The sequence below is a fragment of the Leguminivora glycinivorella genome, chromosome 1 (genome assembly GCF_023078275.1).
Source record: "Leguminivora glycinivorella isolate SPB_JAAS2020 chromosome 1, LegGlyc_1.1, whole genome shotgun sequence".
NCBI classification, from domain to species: Eukaryota; Metazoa; Arthropoda; class Insecta; order Lepidoptera; family Tortricidae; genus Leguminivora; species Leguminivora glycinivorella.
In genome coordinates, this window is record NC_062971.1 from 9,225,037 (window position 1) to 9,252,472 (window position 27,436).

General features: G+C 38.3%; 5 protein-coding genes across 5 annotated transcripts; 2 read left to right on the forward strand and 3 right to left on the reverse strand.

Moving 5' to 3' along the window:
• The first annotated feature begins 1,224 nt into the window (after positions 1-1,224).
• On the forward strand, positions 1,225-5,972 carry LOC125228359. Its single transcript, XM_048132899.1, has 9 exons — positions 1,225-1,484; positions 1,570-1,681; positions 2,776-2,994; positions 3,318-3,394; positions 3,487-3,631; positions 3,976-4,132; positions 5,406-5,455; positions 5,690-5,756; positions 5,833-5,972. The coding sequence occupies exons 1-8, from the start codon at positions 1,365-1,367 to the stop codon at positions 5,725-5,727; spliced, it is 918 nt and encodes a 305-aa protein (XP_047988856.1). The 5' UTR covers positions 1,225-1,364; the 3' UTR covers positions 5,728-5,756; positions 5,833-5,972.
• On the forward strand, positions 5,839-11,872 carry LOC125228350 (myosin-9-like). Its single transcript, XM_048132887.1, has 11 exons — positions 5,839-6,051; positions 6,394-6,529; positions 6,670-6,775; positions 6,872-7,070; positions 7,284-7,463; positions 7,787-8,051; positions 8,337-8,447; positions 8,587-8,777; positions 9,566-10,129; positions 10,254-10,424; positions 11,435-11,872. Exons 2-11 carry the CDS (start codon positions 6,496-6,498, stop codon positions 11,528-11,530), a joined length of 1,917 nt encoding a protein of 638 aa, XP_047988844.1. The 5' UTR covers positions 5,839-6,051; positions 6,394-6,495; the 3' UTR covers positions 11,531-11,872.
• A 7,808-nt stretch (positions 11,873-19,680) lies between these two features.
• LOC125230902 (aminomethyltransferase, mitochondrial) lies at positions 19,681-21,086 on the reverse strand. The gene is given in 2 exon segments (XM_048136185.1): positions 19,681-19,830; positions 19,833-21,086. Coding segments are annotated over 2 exon segments (1,236 nt in total). The 5' UTR covers positions 20,929-21,086; the 3' UTR covers positions 19,681-19,690.
• Positions 21,087-23,916: 2,830 nt separating this feature from the next.
• On the reverse strand, positions 23,917-24,462 carry LOC125242557 (protein Abitram). The gene has a single exon (XM_048151325.1). It carries the CDS (start codon positions 24,460-24,462, stop codon positions 23,944-23,946), a length of 519 nt encoding a protein of 172 aa, XP_048007282.1. The 3' UTR covers positions 23,917-23,943.
• Positions 24,463-24,511: 49 nt separating this feature from the next.
• Positions 24,512-25,041, reverse strand: LOC125242565 (COX assembly mitochondrial protein 2 homolog). The gene is made up of 2 exons (XM_048151338.1): positions 24,877-25,041; positions 24,512-24,691 (listed from the first exon to the last, which is right to left on the reverse strand). The coding sequence occupies exons 1-2, from the start codon at positions 24,955-24,957 to the stop codon at positions 24,512-24,514; spliced, it is 261 nt and encodes an 86-aa protein (XP_048007295.1). The 5' UTR covers positions 24,958-25,041.
• Positions 25,042-27,436: the final 2,395 nt, after the last annotated feature.

Here is a 27,436-nt window from a genome sequence, read left to right on the forward strand (position 1 = left end):
TAGAGAATCACCTAGAGAACCTCCTGGTTCATTGAGTACTCTATCCTTGTGGTTCAATGTGTGCTAGATATACATTTTCACTTTTTAAATTCGGTAAAAAATAAACGGCACAAGAAAGCCGCATCAATGAATGTCAAAAAGATAGAGAAATAGTCACTCCGCACAACTGGTTAATTAGATAAATCAAACATAACTACATTCTGAGAAAATAAAAAAACTAAATACTTAATTTTTTTTGTTTTCTTGTCCAAAATCACAAAATACTTCACTACACGTGCAATTTCAACGCGGACCGGCCGCCGACTGGGGAGCGAGCGGGGGAACCTTAGCGGCGCGTGCCTATGTTCGCAGTGCAGTTTGGCAACGTCGCATTTTCGAATAAAACCGTTGGTTCCTTGTGTACCACTGGTTCTCTGTTGCCCACCTTACCCTATTATAAAACAGAAACAAAAAAGATCACTAGTACTAATAAATTACTACGTATTACGTAATACTCAGAAAAGCAGTACGTGCCGCGCGACTAAGACTATACAGTAATCAGTAATCAGTAATCAGTAATTTATTGCAAATTCATAGGTACATAAAGTTATTACAGTATTTATTTTGTGAACATCTATGAACCCTGTAAGGGCACTGCAAATTTGTATATTTAGTTAGTTTTTTGGTGAATACTTTGTCCAATTTTTCATTTTTTATTTCTATGGGAAGTTTATTGTATTTACAGGCGGGCGTGTCGCGGCCCTCTCCTCTGCCACATGTTACGCCGGCGGAACGGCTAGCGTGTGCCATAGGCTCCCCACAGACAGTCTTAAAAATTCATAATCTTAAAAAAAACTTGTATGCAATCTGACAGTTCAAACTGACACTGACAAGACACTGACAGATCTGAACTGTCAGATTGCATACAAGTTTTTTTTAAGATTATGAATTTTTAAGACTGTCTGTGGGGAGCCTGAAAATGGTCCATACACAAACCACCTTTCGTGCCGCGCTCTCGCTTGCTGGCCTTGGGGAACGGGACAATGACGTCATCTTTTTCGTGCATGCAGCCCGTAGTAACGAGTTATTAGACGTTATCACGTCAACTTGTGAAAAACACGATGAATTATCAGATAAAGATAAAAAATGTGCGCTTGAACAACATTAAACCATAGACAAGTGTTGTCGTTTTAAAATGTTGTTGTCATTACTTGTCAACAAACGACTTGCGATTGCGACGTCAACGGTTGCTACGCGAAGGTTAGAAAACTAAAAACATTGGATAATAATTTTGTTTAGATGCGACGGAAAGCAATAACATCAGTATTGCACTGATATAATACTTGTTTTATGAGTTCCTATAATTGTTTGTGCTTCATAATATAATGGAGGGACCAGGTATGAGTCTGTTCCAAGGGGCCGCCAGCATTCATATTAACAATAGTGCTCAGGACAGGCTAGAGGAACAAGAGGAGATTGAAGACCAGAAGCGACGGAATGAGGAGGTAATTAATTATTATTACTCGTAAATTCAAATACTATTCTTGTAATTGACGTTTTCATTTATGATACATTTTTCAATATTTACAGTTGAAACATAAACTAGCAAACGCTTTTGACGATCTTCAAGATGACGACGAAGCGAGCTCAGTGAATAGTAGTGGCAACTTTACATTGGACGCTCAAACTAACGGAGGAAATGGTAAATAAAATTATTACACATACATAACTCACTGTCTGATTTCCCAAAAGGGGTAGGGGCACATGACATTGCTAAGTTTGAAGTTCCAGTGCAACTCTTAGCAATTAAGGGGTTGATAGATAACGAAATTGTGATGTAGTAGTTACAGGTTGCTAGCCCATCGTCCATACCACAATTCAACCTGTACTCATATCCCACATTCAACATCTGCAATACCCTTGAGGATGGGGGGTTCATTATAAAATATTTTTTTTGTGATTTTTTTTTTAAATTATAAGCGGACCCTGGCGATCGGCCGGGAAAACGCTAGATTGAAGAAGAAGTCTAAATGGAGAAAATCTCGATAAATTAAATTTATGATAGATATGAATAGGAGGGATGAATGTCATATAGGCAAAAGAATGTTGGAGATGAAGGTTGATGGATGGAGAGGGAGGGGTAAACCCAAACAACGCTGGATGGATTGTGTGAAAGAGGATATGAGAAAGAAAGATGTGAGTGTTGAGATGATGAAAGATAGAGGAGAATGGAAGAGATGGAAGGCGTGTTGTACCGACCCCACATAACGTGGGATAAGGGTAGGAGGAAGAAGAGAAGAAGATAGATATGAATAGCTAGGCGAACTTTTCTTGTTCAAACCGGGGAAATATTGCAAAAAGGCCAGGTCAGAAGTACTCGAAACCGACGAGCGTGTATGAGAAACGTTATGAAAGTGTGTGAAGCGAAAGTGGTTTGTCAGGATCATAGTAAATGGAAATCCGTGATCTCTGCCTACCCCTCTGGGAAACAGGCGTGATTGTATGTATGTATGTATGAATAGCTAAATTTTAATGCTCTTTCTAATTCAAACACGGAATTTGCAGGTGCTCCACACTAGGACAGGCCTGTATCACGTCAGACCTCTGTACTATTTTGTGTCATTCCTTAAACTATTACACACACACATAGACACAGATACATTCAAAATATGCATGAATATATTCAAAACAGAGAGAAATAAATGGAAAAATTAATTAAATTCCATGTTTTAATCAAATCCACTTTTGTACAGTTTAATAAAATTGTATGTTTGTAATTATTCATCTTACTTACAGGTCATCCTAATCATCCTAGGGCCGGCTTGCCCCCAAGTTATGTGGATTCTCTAAATCACCTTAAAGAACTGCAGCACACTCGTGACTCTCCAAATATCCATGAAACCCCCAAAAATAGGCACACCCCCACCCACCACCATGAAGACCCAGTGAAACTGCAGTTCAGCCCCTATGGGGCTGGTGATGGGCAGAATCATTTTTACCAACAGGAATATAGGGGTTAGCAAATTTTTTACTTCTTTTATAATTTTGACTCTCTAATACAGGATATTCACAACACAAAATAGCAGAAGCAATAACTAAACTTTAAAAAAAAGACCAATATCTTGCAATTTTTTTTGTCCTATAGTAATTTAAAGGTTGATTGGCACAGAATGCTTTTTGGCATTAAGTCCGCCTTCTGAGCTATAAATTTTTCTTTCTTGTACAATAAAGATTAAATAAATTTAAAATTTTTCTTTATGATAATAATATGTGAAGCAATTCAATATGATACATAACCTAAAAGTATTTTGTGTCACAATTTCGGCAATTGTTTTCAGGACATTTGAATGGAATGAACACCATTGATGCAAAACAAGAATACATGAATAATGAAAAGCTTAAGGTCATGTATGAGGTAAGTATTTGCAAATTTCAAATTTGAAGCTTAAAAGTCAATCAATATAAACAAGGCAACTGTAGACTGATCACAATTTTTTTCATTTTCAGATGCGTGAAAAAGAATGCCAACAGCTAGCAGCACAGATGGAAAAACTGGACACAGAAATAGACAGTCTCCGTGCCAGACTAGCAGCTGCCGTCAATGACAGGGACAAGTCAGAGCTGTCGCTGCAAGAAGCACACCACTTACTGGGTAATATTACAATTTTTAAAGGTTTCCCCAAAATCTATTAATACTCCAAACAAATAATGCAGTTCCTTCTTGACTCTACAACTCTTTTAACACCTTCGTGGACACTAAATGCCTATAGGCATAGCGTACCTAATCATGTTCTTTTCTGTCTGGAGTAGTGTCCTGCAAGGTTATTAAGCCTTAATCGGATAATGTTCGCCCTGCCGAAAATGACCTTTGACCCTCTTTTTGTATTTTTTTCTGAATCATCAAATCATTAGTACTATCGAGCGCCGATGAGGCTTGAACTCACAACCATGACCATTTTCTGCCAAATTAAGGGTTTAAACAACTTTTGCTTACAGCTTCCAGTAAACACAAAATGATAGAACTGGAACAGCAGGTGGCTCACCTGACGGAGAAGCTGGTGCTCAGTGAGCAGGAGAAGGAGCAGATGCAGATGAGCTGCGCGCCGCTAACGTCAGCCTGCAGGAGGTGCAGCAGCGGCTGCACACTTTTCAGGTTAAGGCTGCTTTCAAAAAAATCGTCAAAAGAATGTAAAATTGATAGTTTTAGTCGGTGAAATACTACACTTTCCGTTATCCAATAGATTTATTTAATTCAAGTTCCAGTTAGAGCATTTTATTATCTTGATTTTTATAAGACTGGATTTTTGAAAACTAATTTACTAAATTAATTATGAATTTTTCTCTAATGCACGTTTAGAAAAACGCACGTATAGAGCTGAATCAGTCGATATAATTTGCAAAATTTTGACAATTTTGAATATTAAAACGGGTAAATTTATAATTCGTATATCCTGTACCACAATCATTTCAGACTAGATTTTTATTTTAAGTTTTTGAAAAAGAGTAAACTAGCCTAAGGCGAATTCAAATTTTTTCAGAAATTACCTAAAATTAAGTGACAATTTCTTTGAAAATCTACATCACATCGAAGTAAGTTTTGTACTTAATTAATCAGCAACGTTTACTTAAATTGCTGTTATGTCTTAGTGATTATAAATTGCTATTATTGATTTTTGCCAATTTTTTGAAAACGAGCCTTCACCGGTACAATTATTACCACTTTTGGACATTTTCTGATATTTTGTTAGACCAAGTAGAAAAAGTCCTATAATGTGATATATATTTATAAACTACTCGCAAAGCCCTTTAATTTGATACCACACACGGTATGATCGAGCGCTCGGTTGCGATTTCACTATTTTTAACACGAAAGCCCTCTTAATGATTTTGCATCATTATGGATTTATTAGTGCTGACACATGACCGCTCCGCGCCAAGGTCATCCACATACTATCTTGTAAGTGAGAGCGAGAAAGAGTTCATGAAAAGTTTCAAGGTCTTAGCATAAGATTGACTGTCGAATTTAAATTGGCGTCATATCATAATGGTTTAACTAAAGTCATTGAGTAATACAGGCGCGACATGTTTAGTAAACTCACAGTACGTGGATAAGCGTTTGTCTTGTCGTCGTCTTCCAGGCGTCGAAACGATTACTGTATTATTTGCTTAAGATTCATTTCAGCAATTTTCATTAATACGCCAATAGCTGGATCCACACAGGGCGAGGCACGTCACGAGGCAACGTGTTCGCGCGGAAAATGTTCAATGAAATGGCAAATGATCCTCGGCCGAGGCACGTCTACAATGAACGATTGCAGCGCCTCGCTCTGTGTGGACCCGGCTAGTTCTTCTTGCGAAAGTTTGGTGCACTGCAATAATTTGGTACGTCCACAGTGGCATTATTGGGATATTCTGTTTGTTCGTAGGTTGCTCACACGCACGACACTGATGCACTGTTTCGAGAACAGCAGGAGAGGTAAGTGCATAATAGAAAGTATTTCAGTACCTTTCAATCCAAATAACGAAATTTCTCATCACCTTAATGGACATACCGATAGAAGGACCGCCATTTTCTCCTAGACTAATATGTAATTTCAGTACAGATGAGCCTCCGAAGTTTCGACCTGGCATATAATGAACCACTTGTCGCACTAGTGCGTAAAAAAAACACCATCTGTACTGAAAAAAATGTTTTGTATTGTTTTTCCAGACATAGAGAGGAAGTCGATAGACTACACGCAGATTTAACGAAAGCTAAAAGCAGATTAGAGGAGAAAGTAAGTTATTGTTTATCTAAATTTACTTGTATTTTCTTCATCTAATTTATATAATATTTATATCTTATTATTTTAGGCAAATGAAATAAAAATACTCGAAAAGCGATGCCTAGAAAAAGACAAAGAGAAAGAGGAACTGTTGATCGACAAAGGGGCAACTATCAATAGATTGGCGAGCGAACTCGAAGCGGCGCAGAGTCGATTAGTGAACGGCGAGACCGCGCGGCTAAAGGAGAAGGTAGCGCAGTTGTCCAGCGAGAGGAATGCGGCCAGGGAACAGGTTAAGGAATTAGGGGTAAGTGGCAAAACTTATTTTTTATTTTACCACGACTAGTGGTGAAGCCTGGCGTCCACTTAGACGGAATCGAGTCCTCATACATTTGAATGCGATTCGATGCGTCGCTAAAGCTAATGAACGCAGTTTCATAAGAAATGCAGAAGGCGAATTAATGAGACTCGACTCGGCGAGCCTAGTGGACGCCAGGGTTTAAGGCTCTCTTAATATTTAAAAAATTGGTAGTTGTTCAATTTACAAAACACGCAATGTTTCATCGCGTTCATCCGTATGTTCAGATCACAAATTTTCATGACACTTTTCTCATAGCTAAACAAGACATCTGTAAATGTTTAATTTCAGTCTAAGCTAGAGGTGACGGCGCACGAGCTGGTCCTCTGCCGGAACAAGCTGGCCGCCAGTCAGAAGGAGTACGAGAGCTGGCGCACTGCGCTGCACCAAATTATGGTCGACTCGCTCCCGGAAAACACATATCTTGGTATGTTGCACATGTTGGATAAAATGTGGTTTTGATATTTCGGTATATCAATCTGATATATTCCACATAGCTTAGTGGATGATGTATGTGTTTTGTGAATGAAAATGTTTATAAGCATATAAGAATTATTATTTTTCTAGGTGAACCTCCGTCGCCGGGTAAATTATCGACCCTGAAAGATGCTCTAAGTAGATATAAGCAACAGATTTACAAGGTTTCGGCGTTACAAGAAGAAATTGCTAAAAGGTAAGCAAATCATATGTTTCTAATTTCTGTAAAACCAATAAGTTAGATATGTGATTTTTGTGCAAAGATTTAGTGTCGTCCTTCTCAATTTTAAAGGGACAAAAAATTGGAGCAGCACCGAAAACAAGAATCTGAACTCCGAAGTAAGATAGAAGAACAGAAGGGCGTCGAAATGCAGCTAAGTTCACGAGTGGCCGTGCTGCAGAGCCAGCTGGAGTCGCTCGGCACCGGCGACGACAAGCTCAGCGAGCGCCTGCAGGCCGAGCTCGACCACGTGCGCGCGCAGCTCAGAGATGTAAGTTGTACCACTAGCTCAGCTTTAAGCTTGACCACGTAGTTACGTGCTTACATATTACCCATAATTCATAAATGGGCGTCATAGACCACTGGATAACTCCATATGAAACACTGCATTGTCAATTTTGGAGAAAACCACGATTCGCATAAACAGTTCGTTTCGTACCGTAAGCGGCCTTCGCAAGTGGGTTAATTTTCTTGTGTTGCACAGATGGAGCTGAAGTACACGGAGTTGGAGTTAGAGCACGACAAGGTGAAGGAGTCCCGCGGGGGGCGCGCGTCGCTGGCCGCGGCCGCCAACGCCGACCTGCTGCGAGAGCTGGAGCGCTGCTCCGCGCAGCTGCGCTCCGCCGTCGGCGACAACACCGAGCTCAAGACGCTGTACCTGCAGGTACCCATCATCATCTCATGGTAGCCGCATGGTAGATTCTGTGTGAAAAGAGGTAGACCGGTAGAATCTGTTGGTTCCCATATAACATACCTAGTCCACGACTCAACCCGTTCCGCACTGAAGAGTTGTAAACCGCGATATGAACTTACGAAGTAAACTGATACACGTGGAGTCATAATACTCCCTATAGTAAACTGTGAAATATGCACATCTTTTCGATGTGTTTTTGTTGATTTGGAACCTTTCAAAATGAATATTTCTTCTTAAATATACTGATAAACTAGTATGTACTAACATGTTATTCATTCACCACTGTCTCTTAGGCTTGTAGTACACGGGACAGCGCGTCAAGAGAGCTAAAAGACGTCCAATCAAGAATACAACAAGAGCGAGACCTATACAAGTCACAAGAGAAAGAATATGTGGAACGAATAGAGAAGGAACGACAGCAGTTAGAGAAGCTCACCGCGGAACTCACCAGCTCCAAGGAGGAGCTCGATCGAGCCAACAAGAGGATATCGGAGCTGCAGAAAGAGTTCACCGACAAACAGAAGGAGTTTACTGACAGGCTTAACAAATATCTTGAAGGTATGTTTATTTAATTTACTTCAATTTTTATACCACATCAACATCATGCAAAATAAAAATCAAACACGCGCACAGTTTAGAGGTCCACTAACAGCAGTTTGCCAGACGGTAACGGCATGTAAGTTAGAAGTAATAACTGTCTGCGCAAAATAACGAATGACGATAATCAATCAGGGCCTTTTAACATGATATCTCGGCGTTTATATATCGTCGGGTTTGTTTAAATCATCGGCGAAGAGAATAAAATCGAATGAAATTGCTTTAACCGCACAATTTTTTATTCAGATGAAAAAACTGCGATGCGAAAGGAAATGGAACCTTGCGCGCAATGTGAGAAAAATTTAATGCAAATTCGACAATTGAATGAGCAGCTCAGCAAATGCAGTGTAAAATTAGGTAAGTACGATATGTTTTCTCCAAGCTTGCAAGTCTAATACGAGCGAAACAGCTTCTTCTTCGAGAAAACATACTAATTGACTAACTAGTAAATGTAATAAATGAGGCGATAAAATACATTCTCCTTTTTATTTTGTAGCAACCCAAGAGAGCAACGAAGCCTTAATGCAGGAGTTAAAAGGCAAAGCGGAGTTTTTCCAACAGTACATCCTCGAACGGTTCAACAAGCTGCGCGACCAGCGCTCCGTCGCCACCAACACCGACCCCACGCCGTCCGACAACTCCATCGAGCACATGGTGCAGACCTGCGACGACGCCATAGCGACCAAGGTATGCTTCCAGTACACTCTCCAGCCTCCGTCGCCACCAACACCGACCCCACGCCGTCCGACAACTCCATCGAGCACATGGTGCAGACCTGCGACGACGCCATAGCGACCAAGGTATGCTTCCAGTACACTCTCCAGCCTCCGTCGCCACCAACACCGACCCCACGCCGTCCGACAACTCCATCGAGCACATGGTGCAGACCTGCGACGACGCCATAGCGACCAAGGTATGCTTCCAGTACACTCTCCGGCCTCCGTCGCCACCAACACCGACCCCACGCCGTCCGACAACTCCATCGAGCACATGGTGCAGACCTGCGACGACGCCATAGCGACCAAGGTATGCTTCCAGTACACTCTCCAGCCTCCGTCGCTACCAACACCGACCCCACGCCGTCCGACAACTCCATCGAGCACATGGTGCAGACCTGCGACGACGCCATAGCGACCAAGGTATGCTTCCAGTACACTCTCCAGCCTCCTTCGCCACCAACACTCACCTCCGCGACCACTCCATCGACCATATTGTGCACAGCAGTGAGCAGAGGCTGTACTCTGCTTTCACTAAGGTCAACTTCGACTCATAACAAATCATGCCAAAAGTCAACTCTGTTAGAAGTAATTTATTTAATCTTTATTGCACAAAGAAATATAACGTACAATAGGCGAACTTAATACCATAAGGCATTCTCTACCAGTCAACCATTAGGCAAAGCAGAATGCAGAAAAGTTGTAGTTGTAGTAATGTAGTTGTTTGAAATATTATTTAGATTCGTTTCTTATTTACAGACTGCTCTCATGATGAAAGAAAAAGCTATACGAGATCAAATAGCCGAAAAGTTCACATTGGAAATGAAAACGGCAGAAATGAACTGTGCGCGACGGCTGAAGGAAATGGAAAACGAGCAGATAGCCACCGTCACCAAGCTGAAGGAGCTGCTAGAGCGCAAAATGCAGGAGGTGGAGACCCTCAAACAGTTCATACTGACTGAGAGATCTAAGGTGTCGCAGATACTAGAGTCAAAAGAGAACGAAATATCCGTGTTGATAAGGGAACATAATATGATGCAAGCAGAATGCGAAAAGACTAGGGACATCCTCAATGAGTGGAAGATCAAAGCCGAGAAATATGAGAAAAAGATACAGCGGTTAGATTTACTTAAACAAGAAAAGGAGGAGTTGGAACACAGTCACAGTTCTTGTGAAAAAGAATTAAGAAATGTAAAAAGTAAAATAAATAGTTTGCAAAGAAGGGTAGCTACCTCCGAGCAGAGTTACGAAAGCTTGCAGGCAGAGCACCGGAACTTGTTGGAGAAGTACAAAAATGCTAAAAAATCTGTAATGACACATAGGGTATGTAATTGTTTAACTCAGTCCTAATATAAATTATAATATAAAATAGTCGTTCTTAACCTGTAATGTAATAATAATAATTATGTATTAGAAATGTACACTAATAACAAAACTTTTCTTCCAGGAATATATTTCAAAAAAAGACGCACATATTAATAACGAATTCAAAAGAATTCAAGATGAGTACAGAAAAATCTTTGTGAAAATGCAAAGTCAGATAACTTATCTTTCCAACTTTCGGGTACAGGAGGAGAAAACAAATGGGAGACCCGCCACGCCTACGAATCACTACGAGGTATTTATAGCATAACTAGCTTTTACCCGCGGCTTCGCCCGCGTAATAATAGTATTCATTAAGATTTTCATTTGGATCCTTAGGTTTCTCTGTAGGTATATTTATCTGCGATTATTTCGATTGCACATAATACTTTTGCTTGCAATGATTGTAGAAATATTACACATCGACCACAGCGTAGGTAATTCTATATACGCTGGGGAAACCTTTATAAACATCCCACATAGCCCGTATTTCGACACTATGATCGGTGGGTAAAAAGTACTTTTTTCTATTATCCCTTAAAATTTTTTACATTTTGCTTATACTTATCGCAAACGTAATCTTCAAGCAAGCAAACAACGATCGTCTTAGAGCACATTGATTGTAAGAGACTGCCGACCGATTATCCGTATCCCTCTAACGATAGGTACCCATATTATCCGTATCCGTATCGCTATCGCTATCCCTATCCGTTATCAAGATGTTCAATGATTTCTTATCAAGTGCTAAAATATAAAGTTTCATGGTTTTATCTTTTAAAATTAAGAAATCCCATACAAACTTTCAACCTCTTTTTCAACCCCTTCATCCCTTTTTTTCGAAATAAAAAGTAGCCTATGTTCTGTCTCAGGGTCTAAAGATTGTCTGTTCCAAATTTCATCAAAATCGGTTGCGTGGTTTAAGCGGGAAAGCGTAACAGACAGACAGACAGTTACTTTCGCATTTATAATATTAGTATGGATAATATTGTTTTAAATGTTGAAAGTCTCTGGCTCACTAGCCACCAAGAAGAATCTTGTAGCCCTAGTGAAAAAAAAGTCTCGGACAGTGCAGGTATAAAAAAATCGTACGTAAGTTCCAGACAACATTTATGCGCAAAAGGGCATAAAAATGCCTAAGGTGCACGAGACTTACCTGTTTTCACTTTGGTTCATAATCTAGTAGGTAAAAGAATATTAATATAGGTATATCCCTTTAGGGCTTAGGCTTTTCAGTAGGCATTTACATATAATATTTTATATTTTCAGTTTACAGAAAAAATGAACAAGTTGACGAAGGAGTTTGCAGAACTCACTCAGTCTACAGTTGCGATGACCAGTCATTATCCGGATCTCAACAAATAAGACCCGTTGGTAAGCTATTATTAAAAATTAAATCAGTCCTGATAATTCGAATGTGAAGAAGAATGAAGTGTATAGTATTGGAGGTTCTCCGATTAGTCATTCATGTATGCGTTGAAAGTAATGTTCGTATTTGACCTTGATAGTCACAAGTTTGAAATTTGAATTATTCCCGAGAAGTGATGTTATTGTTTAACTGAATGTATTGTTCAACGCTTTATAAAAGCACTGTTAAAAATAGCACTGGTTTGAGATGATAGAGAGCACTAGAGTAAAATACTCTTTGTTTAAGAGCGTTATAACATTTCGGCGTCGGGCGAAATTAGGTATTTTACCCGCCGCGCGAGCCCAATATGCCGACCCTTTCTAGCACGTCTTATCACTCGCTCGCACTACAATAATGGACAAAACAATCTTGATCCTTCCTATGGAATTTTGATAACAACCACAATCTACTATCTCGATATAAACTTTTGATTTCTAATAAACATTATTTTGTACGAAAAGACTAGAATATAGCGCAAAATAATATTAATTACGTTAAAATTTATTTAAAAATTTAAAGTAATAATTATAAACTATGATCATATTTAATTAGATCCCATCCCAAATGTTTGCTTTTGTTATATGATAAGTATTAGAGTAAAGTATATATTAATATGATGATAAAATAAGTCAAATACAATTCTAATTACTTCAAGGTGGTACTCAGGGTCTGATGATGGAGCCAGATGGTGGTCACCTGTACCAATGAACCATGTAACTAAACCAATTGGTGTTTAGGCTCGTTGGGTTCACCGTTCATCTCAACAAGACCTTTAACAAGAGGTGGTACTTAGGGTCTGATGATGGAGCCAGATGGTGGTCACCATCACCAGTACCAATGAACCATATGACTAACCACTTCGTATTTGGGCTCATTGGGTTCGTCTCAACAAGACCTTTGACAAGAGGTGGTACTCAGGGTCTGATGATGGAGCCAGATGGTGGTCACCAGTACCAATGAACCATATGACTAAACCACTTCGTATTTGGGCTCATTGGGTTCGGCTCAACAAGACCTTTGACAAGAGGTGGTACTCAGGGTCTGATGATGGAGCCAGATGGTGATCACCAGTACCAATGAACCATATGACTAAAACACTTCGTGTTTAGGCTCAATGGGATCGTCTCAATAAGACCTTTGACAAGAGCTGGTACTCAGGGTCTGATGATGGAGCCAGATGATGGTCACCAGTACCGATGAACCATGGAACTAAACCACTTCGTGTGTAGGCTCATTGAAATCGTCTCAACAAGACCTTTGACAAGAAGTGGTACTCAGGGTCTGATGATGGAGACAGATGGTGGTCACCAGTACCAATGAACCATATGACTAAACCACTTCGTGTTTAGGCTCATTGGGTGTCTCGACAAGATCTTTGACAAGAGGTGTTACTCAGGGTCTGATGATGGAGAGAGATTGTGGTCACCAAAAATCAACTCGCATATTTGAATAACATAAAAAAACGAAGTGGTTCAGTTACATGGGTTTATTGGTACCGGTGACCACCATCTGGCTCCAACATCAGACCCTCAGTACCACTTCTTGTCAAAGGTCTTATTAAGAAGAAGTAAGAACCCAATGAGCCTGATTACTAAATGGTTTAGTTCCATGGTTCATTGGTACTGGTGACCACCATCTGGCCCCATCATCAGACCCTGAGTACCACCTCTTGTTAAAGGTCTTATTGAGATGAACCCAATAAGGCTAAACACAAAGTGGTTTAGTCATATGGTTCATTGGTACTGGTGACAACCATCTGTCTCCATCATCAGACCCTGAGTACCACCTCTTGTCAAAGGTCTTGTTGAGACGAACCCAACGAGCCTAAACACGAAGTCGTTTACTTACATGGTTCACTGGTACTGGTGACCACCTTCTGGCTCCATCATCAGATCCCGAGTACCACCTCTTGTCAAAGGTCTTATTGAGACGATCCCATTGAGCCTAAATACGAAGTGGTTTAGTCATATGGTTCATTGGTACTGGTGACCACCATCTGGCTCCATCATCAGACCCTGAGTACCACCTCTTGTCAAAGGTCTTGTTGAGACGAACCCAACGAGCCTAAACACGAAGTCGTTTACTTACATGGTTCACTGGTACTGGTGACCACCTTCTGGCTCCATCATCAGATCCCGAGTACCATCTTGATGTGTCTTATCATCTTGACCGTATTGTAATTTTCACATGTTTATCATCATAACGTTGTAATACTTTAACATTCAAACATAACAAAATATTACAAAAGCAAATATTTACGGATCTAGGATCAAATTCGTTGGTCGCTGTTTACACACACACAATGCGAGGATAGCCCGTGTATAAACAAGGCGTCCGACCCACACAACGATAAATATTCTCGACGTTCGCGATGAAAACTCGGAGAGCGAAGCGACATACGTCTGACCTCCTCGAGCTCCGGCGCGGCACTGAAATCGCAGGCGTCCGTCGCCGGTAAAATAGCGACAGGAAGGCTAGTTTTCAAAAAATTGGCAAAAAATCATGATAAAATATTATAACGATAAATGGGTAACAGCAATTTAAGCACATTGTGCAGATTATTTATATACTGAAATAACTTCGATAACATGTAGATTTTCGGAGAAATGATCACTTGTTTCGATGTATTTTCAAGACAAAATTGAGTTCGTTTTACTTTCAATTTCTCAATTTCAAAGGATTAAATGATAAATATTGTTTAATGGGCCTAAAGTACAAGATATTAGGAATTTAAATTTACCGCATTTATGAGAGTGAGCTTATCAAATTGTACATAATAAGAGCTCCGAAATCTGTGCTTCGCGCGGTTTTTCCTAAACGAGCATCAGAAAAAAAAATCATTACTAATTGAAAAAGCTTTTTCTTCCATATGTTTTTTAATGAACCGACAGTTAATTAGATGTTCTAACTGAAACAAGTACTTTTACTGTCTTTTAGTATGAGTAAAGTGTACAATTTTGCCGATAAATATTGTACATTTTACAATATATCGCCTTTTTTTGTCATAGCGCTCTTAATAATAATTGCGTTTTTTTCTAAAAACGGATCAATAATAATAAGTAGATCCAACAAAATAATTATGTGATTGCAATGTTATTATATTGTAACTGGTATACCGTATACCTACCTATGTAAATGGTAGGTACTATAAATAGATCAAAAATTATAGTTGACAAGTTATTCGAGGTTCACATTCCGTTAGTGTAGAAAAATCGCCATTTTTTGTAGTCATTCTGATTGCAATATCGACTCTTGTTTACCAGGTACATTTTCCTTTTGTATTTAAATACATGAAAGGGACGTAGGACGTTTAAATACGTAGTATGTTTTTGAATTTGAATGGAATAAAAAAATAGTTGCGTAAAAATACGAGATGGAAGCATTTTCAAATAGTTTATTAGAATAATATAGGTCTGTAATATCTGAACTGAACATTCCGCCGAATATTTTCAATCGGCAAACACCATATTCAGCCCATCTCTTAATAGGACCTACAAATGAATAGTGACAGGAACAAATGGTAAAGGGAGGATACAATATGACATTCGCATTACCTTAGTTTACGATATATAATATAGAAACAAACCATTTCTTAGCCGTGCGGGTTCTTTCCCAGAGTAGGTACACTGTGTGTGTGTGGATTGAGTGAGCACCTTCCGAAAATAAATAAAAATATGCTGATCATTTAGTAAAAGTTCTAAAACAATTGTAAAACGAATCTCTGAATTTGTAAAAAGATAAATCAAAAGATACAGCCATTAACATGTGCTCACTCAGTTCTCACAAACTACCAACGAAAACAGTGAATATATTCATTTAACATATAATATTTATATACTAACATTTAGTAAAAAATAGGCCAACCTACCTCTATAAATATTAGATCACCTAGTGACGTATTTAATTTTTTACAAATAGTTTCTTATGCTCACTCAATCCTCACACTTTTGAAAAGCCGAATTTTGATGAAAAACAAGATTTAGACCGCTATTATATGTGTATAGTTTAGTAAAAGTGAAATGGGAATTTGTAAAATACAAAACGAACCACTAACGTGTCAGGTTTTTTTATAATAAATTTTTGTAGGTGCTCACTCAGTCCACACGTTTTGAGAAAGTTAAAAATGTAAATATCTTACGATTTGTAGCACCTAAGACACTCGAAAGTACTTCAACATTTAGTAAAAATTTTTACTAAATATCCACCATCTAATATTTTATATTCGTTGTCTGGTTTTAAAGATATTCAGACATAACTTTTCTCATACAAATGTATCAAGTAGGGTGACCACACTATGTTGGCTCCTGATTTTCCCCACCTTCCCATTGTCATATTGAGATTGGGGAGTTTCGTTAAATTTTGATAATAGTTTATATTAAACTAATACCATATTAATTCTCCATCTGCAAACTGTTTTTAGGTTATGTTCTTGGCCTAGTGATGATGTGTATTGTGTAATTTTTATCGACGTCAGGATAATAACCATATCGAAATCTATATCGCTCGTGCGTATTGGCGCGACAGAGCCAGACTAACTGGCACGGCGTTTCGTTTTCGTTTGGCGTCGGAGTAATGCCATTCGGCTACGCACGCTGTAAAGCTGCTAACACATGACCGTACGAGCACCGTACCGCACCAAAGTCATCCATATGGATGCTTGCTAGCTTGTAAATGGGAGCTAGAAATAGTTATTATTTTCTCGCTCCCACTTACAAATCCGGTACGCTCATCTGTTAGCACGATTAGATTACCAGGTTCTGGTTTCTTACTAGTGAAGTATTATATTCTTTGTTTCTTACCAATTATCATTCATGTCCTTTTTAATGCATGAATGTCGATATGGTTATTATCCTGACGTCGATAAAAATTACACAATACACATCATCACTAGGCCAAGAACATAACCTAAAAACTGTTTGCAGATGGAGAATTAATATGGTATTAGTTTAATATAAACTATTATCAAAATTGAACGAAACTCCCCAATCTCAATATGACAATGGGAAGGTGGGGAAAATCAGGAGCCGACATAGTGTGGTCACCCTACTTGATACATTTGTATGAGAAAAGTTATGTCTGAATATCTTTAAAACCAGACAACGAATATAAAATATTAGATGGTGGATATTTAGTAAAAATTTTTACTAAATGTTGAAGTACTTTCGAGTGTCTTAGGTGCTACAAATCGTAAGATATTTACATTTTTAACTTTCTCAAAACGTGTGGACTGAGTGAGCACTTACAAAATTTTATTATAAAAAAACCTGACACGTTAGTGGTTCGTTTTGTATTTTACAAATTCCCATTTCACTTTTACTAAACTATACACATATAATAGCGGTCTAAATCTTATGTTTTTCATCAAAATTCGGCTTTTCAAAAGTGTGAGGATTGAGTGAGCATAATAAACTATTTGTAAAAAATTAAATACGTCACTAGGTGATCTAATATTTATAGAGGTAGGTTGGCCTATTTTTTACTAAATGTTAGTATATAAATATTATATGTTAAATGAATATATTTACTGTTTTCGTTGGTAGTTTGTGAGAACTGAGTGAGCACATGTTAATGGCTGTATCTTTTGATTTATCTTTTTACAAATTCAGAGATTCGTTTTACATTTGTTTTAGAACTTTTACTAAATGATCAGCATATTTTTATTTATTTTCGGAAGGTGCTCACTCAATCCACACACACACGGTACACTGGTACAGTCGCACAAACACGGCAAAAGTGCTCACTAGTAACTTCATATCCATCCGTCCTTTTTGTTTTTGGATAAATTGCCTCTTTATGACAGAACTTCTTTTCTGACTAGCTTAAGCTAGTTATTACGAAGTATTTCGTGATAAATGTATATCTGAATTCGTTAGAAATAGAATCTTCACGGAGTTAAACTTCATCTGTCAAGTTTAAGCGCTCGTTTTTAACTTGTCGCAGTCCACTTAAATATTCACTTACAGTTTTAGTAATTATAAGATATTGGAATCTAAATCACAAATAAAATAAAATAAACTAAGCAATTAGCGCAGGGACGCTACAACGTTTAGGGTCCCAAGTGTCCTAACAGATAGCTTTCGGCACTGCGGGCCGATTTTTGAGTCTCACGCGTTCGAATTCAGAAAATTGTCACTGAAAATAATAAGCAAGTCACCGTTTTCAACCGGTATTTTAGTGACAAAATCCCGTATGCGAGATTCAAAAATCGCCCTCCTGGTCCCACAGCCGACGACAGGCGAGAAGCAATTTGGCAGAGATACAAACCATAACTAGAAACGAGTTGGTGGGAAGCTAGTCTGTAGTTCCGATGGTTATGTCACTAGGCTTTAATCGATCCAATCGACTAGTGAAGAGAGTCCTTGTAGGTAGAGTAGGTAGTGTGAAAAGTCAAAACAGCAATAACTATCTATAATACCTCTTTGTTTAACCACACGGAAATCACGGAATCTTTATCTTTTATTTGTTCCTTGGGAGAAAAATAGTCTACAAGCTAAACGCGTCCGCTCCCTTGGTGCGACTAGTGCCTTCGTGAATTTGTATTATTAAAAGTTTAAATTACGACTTCTTCGTCTAGAGAAAGAAAAAACCAATGCTAAAATAGTACATTACGATACAAGTGCGTAAAAAAGGAAGTTCGAAACGAGTGGCGATAAATTAAAACACGACACGAGTTACGAATTTCCTTTTCGCACGTGTATCGTACGACGTTTTTCAGTACAGATGAGCCTCCGAAGTTTCGACCTGGCATATAATGAACCACTTCTCGCACTAGTGCGTAAAAAAAACACCATCTGTACTGAAAAATTTATTTAGATTCGTAATATGTATATGTCTAGTACACGGGCGTGAAAGTATCTTGTCCACTGGAATGGACTACATTTTTTATTAATGCAGTGACAAAAGGTCGAGTAGATCATCTCACGGATGAGATTCAGTCGCGCCCTGCCCGTCCGTCCTGTGCTAGGCCTACTAAGGTACAATCCACAACTTTACTGTACATATTCTTTAGTATGACTGAGTAAATTATAGGTATCAGGAATATTCTAATGAATTCTAATGAACACAAGTTAAATCATAATCTATTGAAAATATTTCAACTTGTGCTGTCTTAAAGTAGTCACACTACTATGTATTTAAATTAAAACCGAAATAAATTACACATATGAAAGAAAAAGTGACCAAGTCCTCTGGTGCCTGAGGCTGGAATCGAACCAGCGTACTTTCCAATCGCGGGAAATGCCTCTATCCGCTCGGCCACCCAGGTCACAGCTGTCGAGGTCGAAATTATCTCTCATATGAGTAATCTATACAAGGACTCGTAGCGCCCTCTGTCCACCCCTAGGGCAGAACGGTATGGTTCCTAGGGGTGGACAGAGGGCGCTACGAGTCCTTGTATAGATTACTCATATGAGAGATAATTTCGACCTCGACAGCTGTGACCTGGGTGGCCGAGCGGATAGAGGCATTTCCCGCGATTGGAAAGTACGCTGGTTCGATTCCAGCCTCAGGCACCAGAGGACTTGGTCACTTTTTCTTTCATATGTGTAATTTATTTCGGTTTTAGTATCAGGAATACCTCGTCTAACTACCTATACATATATATTTTGCTAAATTACAACAAAAGTTACTGAAAACAAACCGTCAACACTCTCAGCCGACAATTTGTGAACCTTAGTGCATAGCCATACGGTTCCCAAATGGTCAGTTAAGATGGTTCTGGCAAAACATGGACTGATAAGTTAGAATGTGATTATAAAAGTAATATTCCATTCAAGTAATCCTGTGATAGTCAACGCTAAGTACAATGTAAATATTCTTATTAAAGTATTAGTATTTTAAATGAAGTGCCAAATCACTCGACATTCCTTTGGATTCCATGCTCACTATGTTTACATGCGTTATGTTATACTGCCTATTAGCAGAGTAATATAAGTAATATAACAATATGATGACATGACGTTCCTTTTTTCAATTAGTTTTATTAATTATAGCTCAAAACACTGTTGTATGAATGACTTGTTTTAATTAGTATTAGGTATTTTATAATGTATTATTTCTGTTATGTGTTAAAGGTACCCTACTCTTGAATAAAAGTAATACTTCAATATATATTTATTTTATTTATTTGTGTAATAATTGGATGGGACGAAAGGCATTTTGGCAACAACACATGGGACATCCTTCCCTCTAATATTAACCAACAGTTTAGTCCCCGCTTTCTTCAAAGATTCCGCCACGTAGCCCATCGCCACGTTCCCCCGAGCGACGGACTCGGACACCCACTGGTCACTTTTCCAACCACATCCAAAGTATCCGGATTTTTAAGGATGGCATCTTTTCTTGCCGGAGCTCCAGATTCCATACGGACGCCAACTCTCCGCTTTTCGACCCCCTGTTTAATGTGTCGAAAGATTACGTCTGCTCCTGGAAAGTTCGTTTCGCCTCTTCTTCGCTTAGATATGAGCCAAGTTAAATTGGCTTCCACTGGAGTAACAGTCTCGTCGATATCGTTTCCATAAAGACACAACCCCGCTTCTAGCCGGAGAGAATCCCGCACTCCCAGGCCCGCCAGTTTTATGTCATTCGATTGGAGTAAGGCTTCCGTGACGTGATCTGCTTTGTCAGCCGGGATCGACACTTCCACGCCGTCTTCGCCGGTGTAGCCGCAGCGCGTGATGCGGCAGCCTTGCACTCCAGCGACGGAGCCCACGCGAGAAGTCATGAATGTTAGGTCGGGCATAGAGACGTCTGTCAGCGACTGTAGCAGCGAAGCGGCCTTTGGGCCTTGTACAGCGATCAAAGCTCTCTCACTGACGTCCAAAAATTCGAGGTGTATGTCTCTACCTTGTTGTTTAAATATATTAGACGAGTTTAACATATGTTCTTTATCGACTTCTAGCCGTCCAGCGTTTGACACTATGTATAGTGTTTCATCATCCACTTTGGTCACAATCAAGTCGTCAATGATGCCGCCCTTATTTGTCAAAAAGACTGTTAAAGAGCTTGATCCATTAGGCATTCCTTTCAAGTCCACTGGGCAGAGCGATTCGAACCATGATATACAATCTTTCCCACGCACATTCGTCTGTAGCATGTGGGATACGTCAAAAATTGAAGCACTCTTACGTGTAAATAAATGGGAGGCAGTCACGCTCATATCTGCGTACTGTACCGGCAGTAAAAATCCAACAAAATTCACTAACTTGCCCCCATACCTAGTGTGTAAATCATACAGCGGTGTTTTCACGGCCTTTTGATGTCCGTCACTGTACGCACGTAGGAATTGAAACAGAGGTGTGATTTTAACATTGGAATGTTTACAAGTAAAAGCGCAAAATCTGCTCAGAGACCCCATTTTCACAGCTACACCGAGTTATTGACTATTCTAAACTGTGTTCTTGCGAAGACTGCAATTTGTACTTATCACTATCAGTGTCTCGTAATGGTGGGTCAAGGGTCACTAAACGGCTGGAAACAAACAAAATAGTTGCTGATAACGTAACTTGTGTGTGGAGACTAATAAGTTGCATAAGCTTGATAAAAGTTTTGTTTAAAGAAACTTCAACTAGGGATAGCACAGAAACAGAGTGTGCAGCAAGTGATATTTTGATATTTCATAGAAGTTTGACGATAAAGAATTTCCAGGCCGAATAATATATTATATAGGTAGGTCATACTGAGCACGGATGATTTATAAAGGATTGACAATCTTCATATACCTAACTGAGAATCGTACCTCCATTTGTCAGCGCCACCTATTTAATACTATCATAACTACACTGATGATGCCTACGAAGTTTTTTTTTTCAAAATGTGTATTGAATTGATATCATGATATTAAAATAAAGAAATAATTGTCATTTGTTCTTAAAATAAATTTAAAAAAACATGCAAAAATATTGGTGAAATTATGATTTTTGCCACTTCCAGGCTGCGAAATAGCGCCATCTAGTTTTATCCCTAAAAGACCCATACATTTCAGGGGTACACTTTATTGTACGAGATTGTCAGTCCCGGCCGGTATACACCGTGAGCCTGAATAACCCGAAAGATTTTAACAGTGTCCTCACCACATTTGCGAGACTATAATGTCATATAAACTTTTCTGCATATCGCCTAATTTCAGAGTTATTACCAATTGAAAAAAATAATCTTAATGTTACTCAACACAACAGGCCTTTTTAACGGCGTTGATGCCATTATGGAGAATAGTCTTACCTACTATCATCATTAATAGATGTCATAGAGTGATCCCACCAAACACATTTTCATGTAAAATGTTGCCAAGCCGACGCCATAAAGCTGGCCTCACAAAAAGTTATCAGATCTCATGTAAAGCCAAGCTTCTAACTCTATAAACCCCAACTTCACAAACTCTACACGTTAGGTAAAATTGGGGTTTGTAGAGTTAGAAGCTTGGCTCTACATGAGATCTGATAACTTTTTGTGTGGCCAGCCTTATGGCATCGTCTTGGCAACATTTTACATGAAAATGTTTTTTGGTGGTATTTCACTTATTTTTGTAAGCATGCCCTAAATTGAAGAGTTTTTCTAATGACTAAAGAAAATCCTGAAATACGTTAGTATTTTATTTATTATTTATAACAAGGTCTCCCTATATCATATTTCAGACTTCTAGCATTAAAATAAGTCTCATACATACAATCATCCCCCGTTTAAGAGGGAAGGGGGGTGAAAGTTCTTCTTTTGTGGATTTTCTAGTGGTTTGTGTACTAAAAGTAGCTTACATACTAAATTTCAACTTTCTAGGACTCTTCCATAAGTGAAGTAGGTAAAGCTATGCCATAAAATCTTTTTATGTTTAATAAGGTTGGTAGGTAATGACATCATATCCTGAAAACAGAAGGTGCTAAAGGGCAAATACAGCCTCCATATGAAGAAAGTAGTTATGGACACCTGCCTTCTGCCATGTCTACTATACGGCTGCCAAACATGGACCTACACAAAATCGATAAAAATGAGAATTATAAGAACCCAAAGAGCGATGGAAAGAAGTATCTTAAAGATCAGGAAAATACAGAAAATTAGCAGCACTAAAATCAGACGGATAGAGCGTGTGTGAGAGCGTCAACTACTTTCGTCCTCTGTCTGATTTTAGTGCTGCTAATTTTCTGTATTTTCCTGATCTTTAAGATACTTCTTTCCATCGCTCTTTGGGTTCTTATAATTCTCATTTTTATCGATTTTGTGTAGGCTACTCTGACCGAAGATGGACCATTGAGGTAACGTGGTATATTTGTATGGCCAACTTAGGCTCCAGGGGCCGGTCATGACCCCCATGACCGCCACCCCCCTGGATCCGCGCATGGTGAGGGTTTAAAAAAACGACGAATCACTTCGAGAATCACGCAGGTAGTGCCCTTGCGCCTCGCTTGGCTCGTCTTGGCGGGCTCACTGCCGTGCCCCCAGAAAATTAGAACCTTTCAAAAATTAGGTTTTTAGAAAAAAAGAACGTTAAAACTCATTTTAAGTGCCAATTTTATGAATAACAGTTACCTACTTCATAAAGTCATAAAAACGTCAAATGTAGACCAGTGACAACCGTCCACTACCTTGACTCGCCTTGAGGCACATCTAAGGCAAGGCTAATTTGCTCCTTTATTAAAGAGATATTAATTTTATTATTTCAAGTATTAATTGTGTACTAAATCCTCATATACTTAATAAAAAATGCTAAAATGCAAAGTGGGGTTGCTGGGAAGCATCACATTTTTGCAGTGCTAATGCTAATACTTATGTTTGATGTGGAATACGTTAATGTTGAATAAGAAATTGTAACCAACCAAATGCTTTCTGCTTGTTAATATATTTGCTACGGTAATTGACTTGTAATTAACCATACTTTGTATAAGGTCTTTCAACCTGATACCACAGTGAAGTGTTAGAATATCCAGGTTGTACTTTTTTTTTACTTTTATAAATATTGCCTTACCAAGCAGACCAATTTAATCTCTGCTTCAATGATTAAATATATTAAATATTATAGGACATTCTTACACAGATTGACTGAGTCCCACGGTAAGCTCAAGAAGGCTTGTGTTGCAGGTACTCAGACAACGATATATATAATATACAAATACTTATATACATAGAAAACATCCATGACTCAGGAACAAGTATCTGTGGTCATCACACAAATAAATGCCCTTACCGTGATTCGAACCCGGGACCGAGGCGTAGCAGGCAGGGTCACTACGCGCTAAGCCAGACCGGTCGTCAAAACATACAACAGTATCTATAAACTCCCTTTATTTATCTTGGTTATTATTAAAAGAATCTGCATGCTAATAGAATGGTTGTAAATTTAAATAAATACAAAAAATGAATTCAACTATTTAATAACTCGTTTCTACTTGAAATTTTTTACATACTCTTCATGAGTCAGCATTTCATTTTTATTTGCTTCAGAAACAGCAATGCTTGACAATATTATGGCAATAAATCCATCAGAATCTGGGAACTGCTTTAATAGTATTGGATTTTTCACTAATTCCTCATTAATTTCAACAAGAGTCCCTTTCATACAGGACAACACATCAAAACTGGGGCCATTGTCAAACTCAACTTTACACACTACAGACTTTGGATGCAGTGCTTGGCCACCTTTCTTCCCTTTGCCTTTCACAGAGTTAGTCAATCTGTCAATATTACCAACAGTAAAGTTAAGCTTATATTCTCCATCTGTCTTGAAGAAGAAGTGACTAGGGGCTAGTGTTATCAAAGTTATTCTGTTTGAATGGAACATTATCATAATGTCATTATTTGGAATATCATTCACATTGAGCACATACCTTTTAGTGAAATATCTCTCAGTGAAAGATTGGTAGGTGGTTAAATCAGGTATATCATCTAAGATACTGTGCTCCATAATACTAAGTAACAAATACTTAAAGCAGATAACTAATATTGAGTTTTAATTACTGTGCTTGACTTGCTTTTGCTCTCTGGGAGTTTAGTATTCTAGCTTGGATATCCGCATGCCGTTTTCGCGACTCGTCTAGATTAGCTTTCTGTCGCCGAAGACGCTCTTGCTTCAAACACTTTCGCATATCACTGTCATAGCTGTTGCAGTAGCCCGTAAATTTGAGGAATGGATGCTGAAACGTATAAGGTTATGTTTTGATTTATACATTTCCCGTAAACTATTCAAGCTGAAATAGGCAGCTAAAACAAACAAAATAAGGTATTATAGGAACAACTTACAAAATTATAACAGGGCAGAAAAGGAACACGCTTCTCTCTTACAAAAAAAAACGACAAATTACAATAAACTGTTATCTACCTCGGAGTGGCAGTCCATTAACTTTTTTATCAAAACATTACACTCATCGGTATGCAAATGGGGTGACAAATCTGTATGCATAACTTAGATATTAAGGAAAACCAAGTAATATTCAATAAAGAAAATAACTAATCACATGCGATTCACTGTCCACTGAATCAGTTTTAGGCTTCCCACAGACAGTCTTAAAAATTCATAATCTTAAAAAAAACTTGTATGCAATCTGACAGTTCAAATCTGTCAGTGTCTTGTCAGTGTCAGTTTGAACTGTCAGATTGCATACAAGTTTTTTTTAAGATTATGAATTTTTAAGACTGTCTGTGGGAAGCCATAGGCTCCCCACAGACAGTCTTAAAAATTCATAATCTTAAAAAAAACTTGTATGCAATCTGACAGTTCAAACTGACACTGACAAGACACTGACAGATCTGAACTGTCAGATTGCATACAAGTTTTTTTAAGATTATGAATTTTTAAGACTGTCTGTGGGGAGCCTTAGGCTGGCAATGGCAAGGCAACATACAAATGAAATGACATAAGTGTACTGTGACATTTTTATTTTTAATTTTTGACAGGCCGTGCTTTCCGTTTTACGAATTATCAGCATATCAGCATGTCGTCGTCATTTAAATGGGAATAAATATAAGTCTAACCTCAGACATTTCAGACAATTCATATTTTAGGTCATTAGAAATTGAATTATGATTTACGATTATGACTAGGGAAAACATTTTACACGTGTCATATGTATGCTATGTATTTCGTGAAACGGAAAACAACCGACCGCGACAACGCGCGACGCATCGCATGGATTTAATTGGCCCTGCAAATAATATACCTCATTACATTATACTGTGTTAGTAGTTAGTACAGCCACTTTTTTTTTTAGGGGAAAAATGCATTACGCATTACCACTCGGGTACGGGGAAAGACCCGAGTGGTTATGTGGGACTCCTTGTTAAGGGCTAATGAGACCCCAAGTCTACCCACTAAACAACCCCCCCGTCTGCCGCCATTGTGCTGTGGCGGTGGGCTGCAGGTACGCTCGCGCTTTACTTCTACTATACTCCAATTGCTAATTCGAGTCCAAAAAAACTACGACAGATACGTCAATGTCACAGCTGTCAATGTCACTTATGTCACTGTCAAAATACTTTTCAGGTTTCGCCAACCTTCTACGTTCTTTATTTGGCACGTAAGAAATCCAAGAATACTTGATGATAAAATTGTGAAGAAAATTCGTTTTAGTTTTTTTGTTTTAATTCTCATACGTCAAATTAGTTCCACCAGTCGCCACTAATGATAAATGTTGGTTTCGTTTCTTGGGGAAAGAATCACCTGACGAGAAGGCCCTGGTTTAGGTTCCATCATACTCGTACTTTTGCGCTTGCGCTCACGCAAAGTCCTCGCAGAAAACACAATCTTAACAACGATTTGAAATAACAGTAACTGAACAGTTAACAAAAACTTAACAAAAAACAAAAACTCAACAAGGCAAAAAATCACCACGGAGCAAAAAAACATTCAAACAATCAGAACAGAAGTTAGACGTCGAATAATAATGTCAAATTCAAATATAAACTAAAATTCACAATTCTGCGGACTAAATTGACAAATGACTGACATATGAAATGTTACCAGGAACAGTGAAATAAAAATAGTGAAGGGTATATGTCGATAACAATATATCGACAAGTTGTAAACTACAAATAACAGACTAGTTTAAATCAAAAAAATACGAATGTTACTTTTAAATACAAGGTAAACATTTTGGTTTGTTCGGTTTTCGAGGTAGTGGATGGATAAAATGCGTTTTTACCCACTAGTTTTATAGCACAAAAAGGTATCCGAACCAGTAAGTAAAAAAAAATATGTTGTCCGACAATGAGTAGTCTTTATTATAAAATATTATTCATTTCCAAGCTCCGTTATTTCGTCATCTTCATCATCATCATCATCATCAGTTACATTTATAATAAAACGATCCGAGATATTGTACACTAAATGGTCGAGTTGTAACATTTTGTCCTCGGTTTTTATTATGTGATTTACACAATCTTTTCATCTTTCGGCTGTAACACAATAATTATTGTAATAATTCATTTGTAAAGATTCAATAAACTATCATAATAAGTATATAAATTTCATTTACATTATTGCTGGTTTGAAATTAACATTTTATATCTAATTAGGGGTCTACAGACCTTTCGATCTGTCGAAATCACAAAAAAAGTTGGTATATTGATTAAAATATCAAATTGGCAATTTGATTGTACCGTCTGGGTGCACCTTAAATCTACGGTGTAATAATAATTTTAATATCGATAAGAACGGCACTGGCCAAACTGTGGCAACATTTGTTCAAACTTACTTGTCAATTTGGTCCGTAGGATTATGGATTTTAGTTTAGTTTGACAGACCATGGTGTCATGGGTCATGGCCGCTTCCAAAACAATGGCGGCCGTGGCAACCATAAACCCACTATACACTATTTCGCTGATTAGCTAATTGTAAAATACATGTATAAAAAATTGGTCACAATATCTATATCATCAATAGT